This window comes from Glossina fuscipes, unplaced genomic scaffold (assembly GCF_014805625.2).
Source record: "Glossina fuscipes isolate IAEA_lab_2018 unplaced genomic scaffold, Yale_Gfus_2 1, whole genome shotgun sequence".
Lineage (NCBI taxonomy): Eukaryota > Metazoa > Arthropoda > Insecta > Diptera > Glossinidae > Glossina > Glossina fuscipes.
The window spans coordinates 28,820,238-28,834,513 of record NW_023998415.1 but is presented as its reverse complement, the minus strand read 5'-3'; the positions used below and the strand labels follow the sequence as shown (position 1 = coordinate 28,834,513).

The 14,276-nt window shown below is 36.5% G+C and overlaps 2 protein-coding genes across 2 annotated transcripts in view; one reads left to right on the top strand and one right to left on the bottom strand.

Moving 5' to 3' along the window:
• Positions 1 to 451: 451 nt before the first annotated feature.
• LOC119631729 (mediator of RNA polymerase II transcription subunit 14) lies at positions 452 to 6,276 on the top strand. Its single transcript, XM_038024187.1, has 14 exons — positions 452 to 779; positions 843 to 975; positions 1,037 to 1,336; positions 1,403 to 1,535; positions 1,602 to 2,105; positions 2,163 to 2,530; positions 2,587 to 2,851; positions 2,908 to 3,173; positions 3,235 to 3,538; positions 3,594 to 3,898; positions 3,970 to 4,161; positions 4,216 to 5,499; positions 5,569 to 5,838; positions 5,895 to 6,276. Exons 1-14 carry the CDS (start codon positions 625 to 627, stop codon positions 6,039 to 6,041), a joined length of 4,626 nt encoding a protein of 1,541 aa, XP_037880115.1. The 5' UTR covers positions 452 to 624; the 3' UTR covers positions 6,042 to 6,276.
• A 4,126-nt stretch (positions 6,277 to 10,402) lies between these two features.
• Positions 10,403 to 14,276, bottom strand: part of LOC119631457 (SEC14-like protein 2) — an 11,135-nt gene continuing 7,261 nt past the window's right edge. Inside the window, exons 4-9 of the mRNA XM_038023679.1 lie at positions 14,041 to 14,084; positions 13,856 to 13,973; positions 13,494 to 13,784; positions 12,356 to 12,552; positions 11,978 to 12,296; positions 10,403 to 11,905 (exon numbers count right to left, since the gene is read on the bottom strand). Of these exons, the coding sequence (XP_037879607.1) occupies positions 11,751 to 11,905; positions 11,978 to 12,296; positions 12,356 to 12,552; positions 13,494 to 13,784; positions 13,856 to 13,973; positions 14,041 to 14,084 (1,124 nt within the window). The 3' untranslated portion in view covers positions 10,403 to 11,750. The remainder of the gene's footprint in view (positions 11,906 to 11,977; positions 12,297 to 12,355; positions 12,553 to 13,493; positions 13,785 to 13,855; positions 13,974 to 14,040; positions 14,085 to 14,276) is intronic.

Here is a 14,276-nt window from a genome sequence, read left to right as displayed (position 1 = left end):
ATTAGTTCTGTTTGTGGATATATTTATTTATTTCATTTTTCATTATGTGCTTTCATGTTCACTACCTATATATGAAAATTACGTGTGAAGAATTTAGCTTTCGCTATTGTATTCAGCCGTTTGTGCCACAAAAGCAAAAGCTAACTTTCAGCTACGTGATTATCGCCACGATTTTTTCAGTTAACATTCACAAAATTCTTATATCTTTTCCAAATTCTTAAATAAGCCAGCGGTTATCTTAGAAAGAAGTAATTTTAATATTCTATTTTAGATTTCTATTATTAATGAATGTATGGAATATGCATTTATATATAATGTCATCGAATAATGCCAGATACTTTAGACGCATTCGTAAGTAAGGTTGATTATGTTTGCTAAAAAGACAACCTATTTTGTTTAATACGGTTTGTTACTTCCGTGGCCTAGTGATGCAACTCTTTGTTATTAAGGTCAGCATTTACAGTTGCTGTTTGTTGAGAATCCTTCAGATATATATTATTGGAATTTGTTAACAAACTTTGCAAAAAAAAAAAAATAAATAAATCACAGAGAAATCGTGCAGCAATAAGAAAAGTGCAGAAGTAATAAGAAGTCGTCAGAGAAAAGGCGATAATTAAGCGAAATATGGCGCCTGCACCGCAACCACTTGAGCAAGCGTTAGCTGGTTACTTGCCACAAGGTCAAGAAGGAAGCTCCCGTATGAACACTATTTCTTTATCAGTGTTAATCGATTTCACCATCCAAAGGACTTATCATGATTTAACAGTGTTGGCAGAGTTGTAAGTACTTAGCAAAATTTTGTAAATCTTCTGGGGAATTATAAAACATTTATTAATTTGCAGACTTCCTCGTAAATCGGACATGGAACGCAAAATTGAAATATATAATTTTTCTGCCAGGACTAGGCAGCTTTTCATACGACTCATTGCTTTGGTTAAATACGCAAATTCCGTCTCCAAAGTGGACAAATCCGCTGTAAGACAACTTATAAATCCTGTTAACAGTAATGTTCGTTTTATTAAATTTTACGTTATAGAATATTATGAGCTTCCTGGACAAGCAAAATATGCTGTTCATTGAAACGGCTGATATGCTGGCACGTATGTCTCGTGAAACTTTAGTCAGAGCACGTCTACCAAATTTCCATATTCCTGCCGCTGTTGAGGTGCTTACTACTGGAACTTATAATCGTTTACCTACTTGCATTCGAGAGCGTATAGTGCCACCAGACCCGATAACGCCCCAAGAAAAGAAACAGACCCTACTGCGTCTCAATCAAGTTATACAACATCGCTTAGTTACTGGAAAATTAATGCCACAAATGAGGGAATTTAAGGTATTTTAAAATTGTAGATTTTTTCTTCAAAATTTTCTTTTTAGACTTTTGTACATGTTTTTGCAGATAAGAAATGGACGAGTTATATTTGAGGTTAAACACGAATTCAATGTTTCGCTAACTGTGATGGGTGATAATGCCAACGTTCCCTGGCGTTTACTGGACATTGATATTCTGGTAGAGGACAAGGAGACCGGAGGTGTATATATATATAGAAAAAAAAAAAAAATGAAAGAAAAAATTAAGCTCGATTTCAAATTTTTAGATGGTAAAGCTTTAGTTCATCCGTTGCAAGTAAATTATATACATCAGCTTATTCAAGTTCGCTTGGTAGAAAATCCTAACGCTTTATGTGAAGTGTACAACTGTCTACATTACTTTTGTCAATCATTACAACTGGAGGTTTTGTACACGCAAACGTTACGCTTAAGTTATGAGCGATTGGATGATAACATCAACGTAGAAGAATATATACCTGGTTATAAAATAACAGTATCGTATTGGCGCGAATTAACAAGCAAAGATCCAAAGTCCGAGTTGGGCTATCGTTTGACGGTTCAGTCGGATCCTAATGAAATTGGCCGACCCTTAGCTGTTGTACATGTACCATCATTGGGAGCAAAGGAATCCGCTGAAGTAGCTGACAGAGCAGTGCGTTCAGATCACCTCTCAATGGAACGTTTAATAGTTCACACGGTCTACATTCGATCAGTTTCCAGACTATCCGATTTAAAATTAGAATTTCAAGCGTTTCTCAAAGACGTAGATTGTAAGCTATGAATATCCGATATGAATGAGTTTTCATCTATTCCCATATAAATTTTAGTTAATCTGCAAGGAACGCCTGCTATATTGACAGTACCTGTATTAACGCCATGTTTGAGAGCAGAACAAATACATATCACCATAGATACTCACACTGGTATGTTGCGATGTCATGTGCCGAAACATTTGGACTGTCCAATTATGCCAGAAATGCAGACGTGTTTAAATGGAGATCGCAGTAAATTACCTCAAATTATGACAGAGTTACGCTATTGGATAACTCATCGCCGATGCGAGAAAACATTACAACACTTACCAGCAACAGCCACTGAGAATTTGACATTTTTAAATATGCCCGATCATCCATTACTACAATCCGGCAGACATAAAATTTATGTAAAATTGCATCGTCATCCGAATGTGGTTTTAGTAAGTTAGTAAATTTTCAAACCTGTAGCAAGTCTAATTCGGTTGTTCTATGGCAGGTTGTTCATTTGAAAGAGAAATCATCTATGCCGAACGAGATGGAATATACTTTTTATTTGGGCCTGTTAGTCTATCAAAGTAATGAAACTGAAGTTTTGTCAGAGGATTTAACAAAACAATTGGTACCAGTTCAAACATCAAGCAGCAATGTTGAAAATCAGGGAAGTCATCACCATGAAATTCCAAAAGTTTTTGCCAAGCTTTTGCGTCTAATTGAATTTGATACATTTGTGGCTACACATGGCCCCGGCACAGATGTCGACGGTGAGTACAATTTCCCTTTATCAACCATTTTCAATTATATCGCAACTTTCTTCCAGACGTTCCTCCACACAAACGTAAATCAAACAGCGAATTAACTGCCCCTCCAACTAAGCAAGCCAAAACCATATATCCGGCTTATATCATACCAGACCTGGCACATGTTGTAGCTATGTGTGATGAAAAAATTCCCTTTTTGAATCTGGCACAGGCTTTAACCAAGTACAATGTTCCTCATTGCGGTCTGCAAGTGGAATCAAACGCTATATCATTGGTCTTGAAAATTATAACATTGCCGAAACCGACGCCTCCGGACGATCGCAAAGTTAGTCTTCATTCAATATTTTAAGCTCTTTCTAAATCACGTTATGAAATTTTCTATGTAGAGCCAGTTTCCTGCTATTGAGTCGAATGTTTGGGATGATTTAATGAAACGCGTTTTATCGATTTCAATACGTTCTCATATGAACAAAAGCAATAAAATCCGCAGCTGGGTAATGGAGTTCATATTTTATAGTACACCTTTGCAGAGTATTCATCCCCGAGAGCAAGGCAATCGTAGGACCTTATATCTCAGCTATGACCAAATTAGTAACTATTCACAAACTGTAGAAGACCTATTGAAAGATTGGTCTAAGATCGTTTATCTTTACACGTTGGTTTACAGTTTTGCCGAACACATTAAAAACAGTAAGCGGTCTTCTTCAAAAATTTTTGCATCGTCTTTGAATTAATTACATTTCAGAACGTTTAAATATTACGGATATGCTAAGCATTAACTCCTATAACTATACCAACTTGTTGCTTGGTTATGGGCCAAAAAAAGAGGTACTTTGCAATATATTTTGGTCAGCGCCGGCGGGCGGTTTTCATATGACTTTTTTGGGCGGTATAACCGCGGTCAACGCGCATTCCGTAATTCGTGATCAGCTTGCTATTTATCTGAACACCAAACATAATTTGACGCAAATAGTTCAGCTGCTCCATGAAACGTACAATCCATTATCATCAATTGCTAAGTTACCCATTATACCACATTTGGGCATTCCAGTAAGTAATTGAAGTGAAAAAGAAAAGAAAAAAATTAATGCTTCTATAAATGTTACTAACCGTTTATCTAGCGTCCGCAAGTACCCGTATTATCTTTTTGCATTCTTCCCCAATCACCATGTGTGATACGATTGGCGTATCAAGCGGTGTATTGCTTGGAAATACGATTTAGAAGTGGGCGCCTAATATCTATACGTGATGGAGCATACAGTCGTTTCGACCGCAATCTAATTGAAGAGTTCACTCCCATACAGGGATTAAAGGTGAAGGAATCGCGCGCAATGAGGCAATTTGTGCTTATTATTGGTTTTTTATAGGGGTTCCTATCTAAATACGTGGATGAAAATGCAGTATATCGGGGACGCTCGCAAAACGAGGATGACAATCCACCTTCGCCAATCGGTGGTGAGGATAATTTTGGGGGACCAGGTAGCGCTTCAGGTGCTAGTGCTGGCGGTTCTTCGCCTTTTCTTAGCACTGGAATGAGAGGGCCTCAATCACCGCGCGATAGTGGTCTACGTTTTCCTGCTCCGCATACACCACCATCGAGCTCTAATCCACATACACCGGCTAGTCCTCATCCTTCAGCTGGCGGTGGCGTCGGGACAGGCAGCAGTAACGCCCAAAGTCATCCAAATTATAATTTGACATCACCACCTGGACCCCATATGCCACATCCGTCGCCTGGAGCTCTCATGCCATCGTCACCCCTGAATCCTCAACCTAGTCCTCATATGGTGCATAGTCCAGGACCAAATACTCTTTACATGCAAGGACATCAGGATTCTCCGTTTGCAGCAATGTCTCCGGCCAACACAAATTGGCCAGGCTCGCCCAGCATGCCCCGACCATCTCCTCGACCTGGCCAAAGTCCGGATCACAAATCTGGTCAATCCAGTGGTATCAATCAAAACACAAATTCTGGTAGCGGTAGCAGTTCGCAAGTAATTAATCGGATGCCGCCGCCTAACCGTTCGTATGCTGGTGCTGTGCCTACTTTATTAACTCACGAAAAATTTGATTTACTATGTCGTCCTAGCCCACATCCGAACAAGGACATTACTTCGACGATTGACATTAGTCCTTTAGAACGTTTTCTGGGTTGTGTATATATGAGGCGTCAACTTTATCGTAATGTTCAAAACGAAGACACGCTGACTGCTCTGAATTCTAATGAGCCTGGAGTCGTGCTTTTTAAAGTAGATGGTCTACAATGCCAAGTAATTTTAAATCAGGTCCACATGCAATCGTTACATTTGAAAGTCAATCAATTACCCCCACCTCACACTCCGGATAGTAAACAGCCTTTCCAGTTGAGTCCCGATGATTTACTGATAATTGAGAAATTCTTTGACACTCGGGTAGCGGCACCGCCATATCGACCAAATGCCTTGCACGGTTTCAGCCGAGTTTTAAGTTGCGCTCCCCAAGTTCTTAAAGATTTTCTACAGATAATGCGCTTAGAGATGAATCCAGATTTAGGAGGCGATCAAATTAAATGGACAGTGCAATTTTGTATGCGTGTACCACCCTCCGCCGCGCCAATTGTGCCGATTGGCAGCCCCGGGGTATTGATGGTACGGCTCAAGATTTTGTTCTTTGTAAGTAATAACAACCGAACTAAATTTTGTAGTGAAATAATGTAAGCATTTTCCAATATATTCTTAAAGTTGCAAATTACTCGAATACCCTACAACGGTAAGGAGTGGAAAGACAGTCCATCATTGGTGTTGCCAATGGTCTATGATCTGAGTTCTAATCTTACGCAATTGGCTGAGAAACGTGAACAACCGCAGTCACCGGCTGCTACTGCAGTCAGTGCCGTTCTAAGACATTTTTCTGACCATTTGGCCCAACCTGGGCAATGTTCTTTGTTTCCAGCTGTAAGAGAAATACTAATTAGTCTCCAGTTACCAAATGATGTACCGCCACAAAGTCAGGTAAGTCAATTTACAATAAATGACGTTTGACAATTTAGATTTGTATTCGGCACTAGGCTATTGGCCCACCAATCGGTGCCAGAGTTGGTTCAAGCCCGAATCCTATGATGCATTCTCCCATGCAGCAAATGGGAGGACCAGTGGGACCGCCCCAAATTGGTCCCGGTTACCCACAGATGCCACAAAATCCCGGACCCCAGTGATGAAGGCGAAAACGCCGCACGGCAACCAATTTAAATGTCTGATACTGTGGCAGCATTGCTGGCTGGTATCAGTTATATGCAACTAGCACTATTTTATAATAAGTTAATTATTTTGCACATTTAGAAAAGTATAAACACAACTACTGAAAAGGGACATGTTTGAAGGTTATAACCTGAAAATTTATTGTCTTCACTTATTTATATATTGAGGATAATAAAACACAATTTTAATAATTTTGAAAATTTTGAACCAGTTAACTTATGGCCTACAGACCACACCTCCTTCGTTTACGAATGCCACGCGAAAACCATTGGAGTCTTACCATTGTTTGTTATTTTTCAAAAGTAATTTTTTTCAATACTTAAATGCATGTTTAACACCTTCTTCCAGTATTATTATTCTATTACATTTCCTTTCATCCCTAAAAAATATCCAAGAAAGACGCTTCCTACCTGTTTTTTTTGTAATGTTCGACCTGTTCATTCGTCCATTCTGTGGGTTTATCTTATCAGAATATTTAAGATTCTCTTTTACATTGTCACCTTTAGGTAGAGTTATAAAAAGTGATCCGTCGACAATAGTTGATGAAAAAACAATACTCATTTTTCATTGAAAGGACAATTTTGGTGTGTTCTCCTCAGGGACCATTCAAAACTATGAATATGGCCTTTGCTCAACAAAGTGAGGCACAGAATGCATTTTGACATTTAACAAAGGCTGATTGATGGCTGGTATTGGTGGAATAAATTAATTAAGGATTTTTCAAATTTTTTATGTAATATTTCTAATTTCAGTTTACCATAAATCTGCTGCAAATGCTTATAAGACGAAAACACATTAGTTTGCAGTAAGTTTGATGGCCGTGAAGAGCAGGTTTGGTTTGTTCCCATATTTCTCTGTTTAATTTAAGATAGCAAACTGGTTGTTAAATATTTCTTCTATCTATATCATCGGCAAAGTTGACTTCGTCCGAAAGCGCTCACCCAATTACCAAAAATGGAAGGAGAGCAGAGCTAATGGAATAACCTTAAAAAATTCTTCTCTAATTGCTTGTTGTTTCGCAATCGCTATTCATTCATTGTATTGGAATCTCTATGAAAATTTACAGAGTTTTATTTTATAAAACTTGAATTCTATAGTCGCAAAACTTCATTCAATAAAACAATGATATAAGGTCATCGTGGAAATTAGCAGACTTCAAATTACATTTGAAATACAATATCGCCAAGCTTTGTCTATCGCAATGTATTAATAGTTTCCTGTATGTTTGCTGGAAGAGTAAATTGATTTCAATATAAGTGAGGTTCTCTTTTAAGTCGCAGTCTGTTATTTTTGCATCAATAATATAGTTTTCTTTTAATTAAAGCTGCAATAAGTCCCACATACAAAACGTTACTTCAAGGCTTACTTCTTTTAGTTATGTTCGTAATTTATTATTTTTTGTTTTGTTTTGGCCCTCTTTTTTTTATTATTGGACTGAGGGCTTTACATCCAGTGTATTAGAAGCTTATATATGATGTATAAAAAGTAAAATGAAAAGAGTAAGATTAACGTTGCAAACTTTGCTTGAACTAAGTTGATTTTAAGATACGTTTAACATGAAGTTGATTAAAATAAATTGGAAATTAAAATGTAATAGCGTCTTAATGTTAATATAAAAAATTAAAAACAAAGTACAAAGGAAGAACTATAGTTACTTAAAGAGAGAGATTTCCTTGCTAACCAATTAAGTGTGTAAGACGTATGCACGCGCCATGAAGAAAGTACAAAATTTTGTGTTATGACGAACATATAATGTCACGATCCGTCTATCCGTCCATGTCCGATTTCCTCATAAAATTTTATCAATAATGTATTTTACACAACAGCCTAATCTCATATTCCACGCACTCTTTGTCTGACGTGTATATTCGTCATTTGAATACACATTTTCGAAAGAGTTTGACTCAGTTAAATGGTTGAATGAATTTGGTTCGCTAAAATGAGCGTCATTTTGTACATTAGAAAAATCGAAGGGGTTATCATATCATGCGAATAGATTGAAGGGCTCTCGAATATTATCAAATCTATAATATTTGAAAATGATTTGTTCAGCGCGTTCTCTTGTATTTGCAATCTTCGCATTTAACATTTGCGCACAAATAACCTATTATAAACCTTATAAGGTATTTTGATCTCCCATGAATTCGAAGCTGTTTCCAATTGGTATTCAAAATTACAAGGTCGTGTTTTTGTGGTATTTGTGGAAGAGGCGGTTGTTTCTGATACACGCAATTCCTTTAAATTTTTCGTATCATGCCTATTGTATCTGTGGGCGTGCATTTAATCGATAAAATTTTGGCATCAGTTTGGGCTTCCCGTGCATAAAAATCATCTTTCTCATTAAAAAGCAACCATGATGACTATGCATCTGGACCAAGTAGCAGCCTTCGGAAATGAAACTTAACACGGTACTAAGTAGCTCAAAAATATTAAATGGTCTCAAAATATTGTATCTAATAATAAGGACTTTGGTTAGCTAAGGCTTAATATGTTTGCACTATTTGCTTGGATTTAATTAAGCAAAGCTCCTCAACACAATACAGGGTTCTAAAGGTTTCTGCAGATTTTTTAATATATATTAGATTTCTATTATTAATACTTGTGTGCAGTACACGTACATCTAGTTTTATATAATCGGATAATGTCAAATGCCTTAGACGGATTCATCAATAACGCTTGGCTATGTCTAGTTAATATAACGATCAATTGTTTCAATGCGACATGATATTTTTGCAGCAAAGCGATACAAATCTGTGTCAGGCATTTGCATATGCTATTTGTTGAGGACTTTACTAAACGTGCTGGGTTTCGTTAATAATTTTTGTAAAAATGTTAAATCACGCGACAATAAAAAAAAGGAAGAGAAATAGTAACAAGGCGTCAAAATTCAAGCTATGGTTAAGCGAAATAAGGCGTCTGCACCACAGTCACTTGAGTAAGAGTTGGCTAGTAATTGGCTACAAGCTTGAGAGGGAAGCTTACGTATGAAAACTACTTCTTTGTCAATGCTCATCGAGCTCTCCACTTAAAGGATTTATCATGAATTATCAGAGTTGTAAGTACATAGAAAAAGTTATGACCCTTCTGCGAAATTATGAAACAATTATTAATTTGCAGACTTTCTCACAAATCGAACGTGAAGCTCAAAACTATGGTTTCCGACTTCACATATACCATCCTCTAGGTCTAATTCGCAAGTCGGCTAGTCCTCATCCTTAAATAAAATCCGGTAAGTCAACCCACACTCACACGATGTTTAATAATTTGAAAAAACAAATTCGGATTCGGCACTGAGCTATTGGCCCAGAGTTGATTCAAGATCGAATCGCATCACACATTTTCCCATGCAGCAACTGAGCAGGCCGGTGGAATTGAATTGGTCCAGTCTATCCACAAGTGCCACAAAATCCCGGAGTTCAATAAGGAAGCTTGAAAACGCCTCAAGGCAACCAACTTCAACGTCTGCTACTGCAGCAACATTCCTCATGGGTATCAGTTATATGCAATAAACGCTGTGTTATAATATGGCAGTTATCCTTTTCCGTTTAGAGAAGTATGAACCCAAGCGTTGGGTATTGTCGCCCGAACATTCACTTTCTTTACCTGTTTTGCATATTGAAGAGAATAAAACACGGTTTTAATAGTTTTGAAAGTTTATGAAACGGAAAAAACGGCTTGTTAGTTGGTATTCCGTAAAAATAGCCACTACAAACGGTCAGAAACTTTCACTCAAAACAAATTTATCTTACTTTTATTAGACAAAAAGCATCCTTCTCCTCCTTCAATCCATTAAAACTTTCTTTGAGGTTCATGATAAGCTAAGCATCTCTCGGCATAGGTGCCAAGTCGCTGTGGCTTCAAACATGACGAGAAAGCTAACTTTCAAGTGAGTGAAGGACAACTTAATGATAAGATATTGTCCATTAAATATGCTCTCAAAGAAGCAATAGGTGTTATTCGATATATAACATTGCAATGATTGAATAATGAACCAAAATTGATCGTCTTCTCTATAAACTCTTTCCAATCCGTGCCTTTAAACCACTGTCAGGGTCTGTCTTCAGATTCAGCTGTGTACGCTCATTAGTGGACGCACGTATAAAAAAGTCGATCTGAAAATGGTTGCATTTGTGCCAAATGACATTTTTGATATACGCAATACAAGAAAATCAGCGAAAAAATTTGATTATGTCAGTAGATCATTTCATTTATTAAAACGATATAAAAACTATAATAATCTTTTCAATGTTTACAATAATCCAGATCTGAAAGGATTCACTTACTGCGTCACGAAAGTAATCGCTTTAATGCTCTAATGTTTTCAAGTATTTTATCTTTTTTATTTTTATATTATACACCACTTGTGATACCAGGGTATATTTAGTTTGCATGGATGTATACGGCACCAAAAAAAAAAAAAAGAAGCAGAACTTGAGTTTGATCCACCGACCTATTCAGAATTATTTTCTAATAAGAATTCTTCTTTGAATCGATTTAAACCATCCTTCTGTCCATCTGTCCGTATTGTTTTCTTGTGGTCAACCTACAGGGGGCAATTTTTGATTTATTCTCACCAAATTAGGTACACCTAGGGAAGATCGCGATTGAAAATGATATGGAATGGACCCCTTCCCATGCAATGTTGTATTTTGAAAACTATATTAAGCGAAGTGGGGTAAGATATTTAGTCGTGGCCCACTGCTACTACTACTACTACTACTACTACTACTACTACTACTACTACTACTACTACCTACTCTACTTACCGCATATAAATACCGATATTGTATAAATTATGTATAGTCTGGACGTATAAACCATATATCTCTTTGAATCAGTTCATTATAACTCTATGTCTCAAAAAAAGGAGAAAAAAAGAAAGAAAAAAAAAAAAAAAACACTAATCTATATTTAAATAGATCCAGGGATAAAAACTATTAAAAAAATTGTTAGTGTGCCACTGTAAGTGCTTCATTGATTCCATAATTATATAAAACCATTAAAATTTACAAAATCTATGTAACTTAAACATGCTTGTGCGACTATTTTGGTAACTAAACAGAATCTCAAAACCGTATATAAAAACTTAACATATATATCTTAACATATATAAATACATGCATATGTATACATCTAATTCTCTTTTACACGCATTTTACCATTTTCACACCTCACATATATGCATTGTAACTTCGCGTTATATTTTTCATAATTCGGTTAGATTATGTCAATTATACGTATATGAGTGCGATTCCTCGTATTATGCATAATGTATTTTTACGCGATTAAGTTTGGTTTTCCAAGCTATATTTTATTTTTTATAATATATTTAATGAATTAAAGGGTTTAAGCACGGAATAAATTCTCAAAATTCTTTTAATATTGCTTATTGTACTTTCAAATTGCTGGAACTAATTTGCTATTTTCCCATTTAGCCAATAACTTTTTTTACACGAATAATTTGGGAACGTATCTATCGTGTAAAAAGAGAATTAGGTGCATATATACATACAATTGCATAAGAATCTAATTAGACGAGCCCTTCATTTTAGATTTAAGAAACTTTCGAGCACAAAAGGAAGGATACGATAAACTGCGTTAGGATCGCTTAGTTTAACTGACTGAATGCAACAATAATATCAATAATGTGAGTATCAAATGTTGATTTATGTCTTTGCTTCGTTCACAGCCACGACTTCACTTTGAATATCTTGTGAGACAAATTCAATATCCTTATCGTCTAATTCAGGAATCAAAGAGACCCAATAACGTAACTTTTTACTACGCAAATAGCTGTTCGTGTTATCAAAGACTACGGTATCTAAAAAAATAAAAAAATAAAAATAATGGGCGTTTTTTACATCAATGAAATTTCGTTTAGTTTCGAGCTTACATTTGGTGTTGGGACGCGTAGCTATAAAGCCAACTTCGTCCATTTCGTTTGATTGAACGTTGCCCAAATCAATTTCACTATGCCTTTCACCTGTTGTTGTATCTGTACTATAGATACCGAATCTAATGCCGTAATCAATAGTGCGAAAGTTCCAAGATAATACTGGCGGCTTGGTGTTCGAATTTTTCGAATCCACTTCAAATTCAAGTTTCAACTTGTTACCGTTCGCCACCACTGCCTCAGTGAATTCCTTATTGCCATCTATCTCGTCTCGCTGTTCTAAATACAATTCTTGGGGAATTTTGCCACCCCATACAACCTGTAGTATATAAATTGATAAAGTTTTATTGTCTTATTTGCATATTTATGATTAATTACTTTGCTGGGACATTTGTCGTCGCCATTCTCCGTACAGTTGCCGCCCAAGCGTTTGGGTACAATATCAGGATCGACGTGCTTAAACATGTCCTCTTTCCAGTTATCACAACCGTATTTATAAACATTGATTTTACTTATCGTATACTCATCGAGAAATTTTTTAACAACATTGAACGCCACAGAGAATACCTTGGGTGCTGGAATCATAAGTTAAGCGTTAAGAGAAGCTTATGGGTGAAAACAAAGCTTTACGCGTTAAGCTTTTAAGAAAAAATAGGCTACGGACTTATAAATGAAATTATGTAGGACTGAAGAGTTAATCACTAATGGAATGAGTTACATAAACACAACGAAAATGCTTGACTATGCTTGCCTTAGGGCCTTCAAAATGCGTCAATACTCTCTTATTTAATATACTCAGCACTGCAGTGGATCATATCAGTCTGAGTCCAGTTAAAATCCTAGAAAAAACTCGACTCGTGTATTCCTCTTTCAGTTCACACATCAAATTGCATAAATTAATAAAAAGATAGGCATCCTAAAGTGAATAGAGTTTTCTCCTTTTAAGACAGAGCAAGCAGCTCGGTTTGGTAGACAAATTCTAGTCAATTTAATCTTAATCTTAATATGATCAACCGATAGGGATCGGTTTCAAAAGATTGGTATTTGGGTTTAACAACTAAAGCCTTTTCGTGGGGGTATTCAACCTCACCTTGACATCTAAGAACATTAAAATTTCGTGATGCACGGGCGATATTTCGTTGATTGAGTAACTTTAATATGATAGAACATAGAATAAAAGATAATTTTACTCAAACCTCTTGAAATATTTGTACGCAAAATTTCGAAAATATTTATTTCAAACTAAAGTAAATTTGCCTGCTGTACTAGTTGCTACCGTAAGTCAACAATCTGTTTCTAATACATTATTTGGCTTTAGATTGCAGACACGGTGTAATCGAAATTCGATGATTCGATATTTCATGAAATGCCATAGTTGAATGTAGAGTGCAGTTTATTTCTTTGTTTGTTACGATGAATGAAAATTAATTTTTATGATTGACATAAGAACGTATAGATGCTACGCTCGCACTTCATTTATACTATAACCACCACAGCCGTATATACTCATTATTACCATTGATTATATAGCACATTTTTAGAATTTCTGGATAATTTTTTTCATACTGTTTAATGAGGAAAAGAACGAGTTCTGCCGCGGGTCGCCAAGTGTAAGCTCTAATGGTAAAATCTTTCATATCAAATAATACCACCAGCTGGCGTGCACGCAATCCATGAATTTTACTTTGTTCGTAGCCGGCTTTCATATATCTCTCCAAAAGCAGAACAACATATCGCATAAAGTCGAATCGTGTCGCGCAGTGTAGTACACCGTAGATATCCAAATTGTAAAAGGGACAAACAATGACTGCCCGTTCCTCAAAAAAACTAGTATAAGCGCATCAAAAACATCGATTGATTATTCGATTTTATTCTTACCCGGGGAGCCTTCCTTATCGAAACCGACCATGCCAGTGGGTACGTATTCCTGTAAAGCTTTCGGCGCATTCCATGTTTCCAGAGTGTCCACATTCCACATGGCACGCGTCTTCAAGCTCTACAAGAAATAATCATATAATTTTACAATCAGTGTTAGGCCTGAAGGGGTTTCTGCTAAAACTTACCGCACGCAACATCCTTTCAGCAGCGGCAATATTCCATTTTCTAGCTGTTAGGAAATTGATATTATAAATAAAAGTGCGCTTAAGACAAAATTATGATTCTTAACTCGATTCGAAATTAGAAATACGACCGTATCTCGGAAATCGGTAATAGAGCGTGAGTCTCGTTTTTCCGAACTCTCTCTCTATCTGTCTCTCTCTCTCTCTCTCTCTCTCTCTCTCTCTCTCTCTCTCTCTCT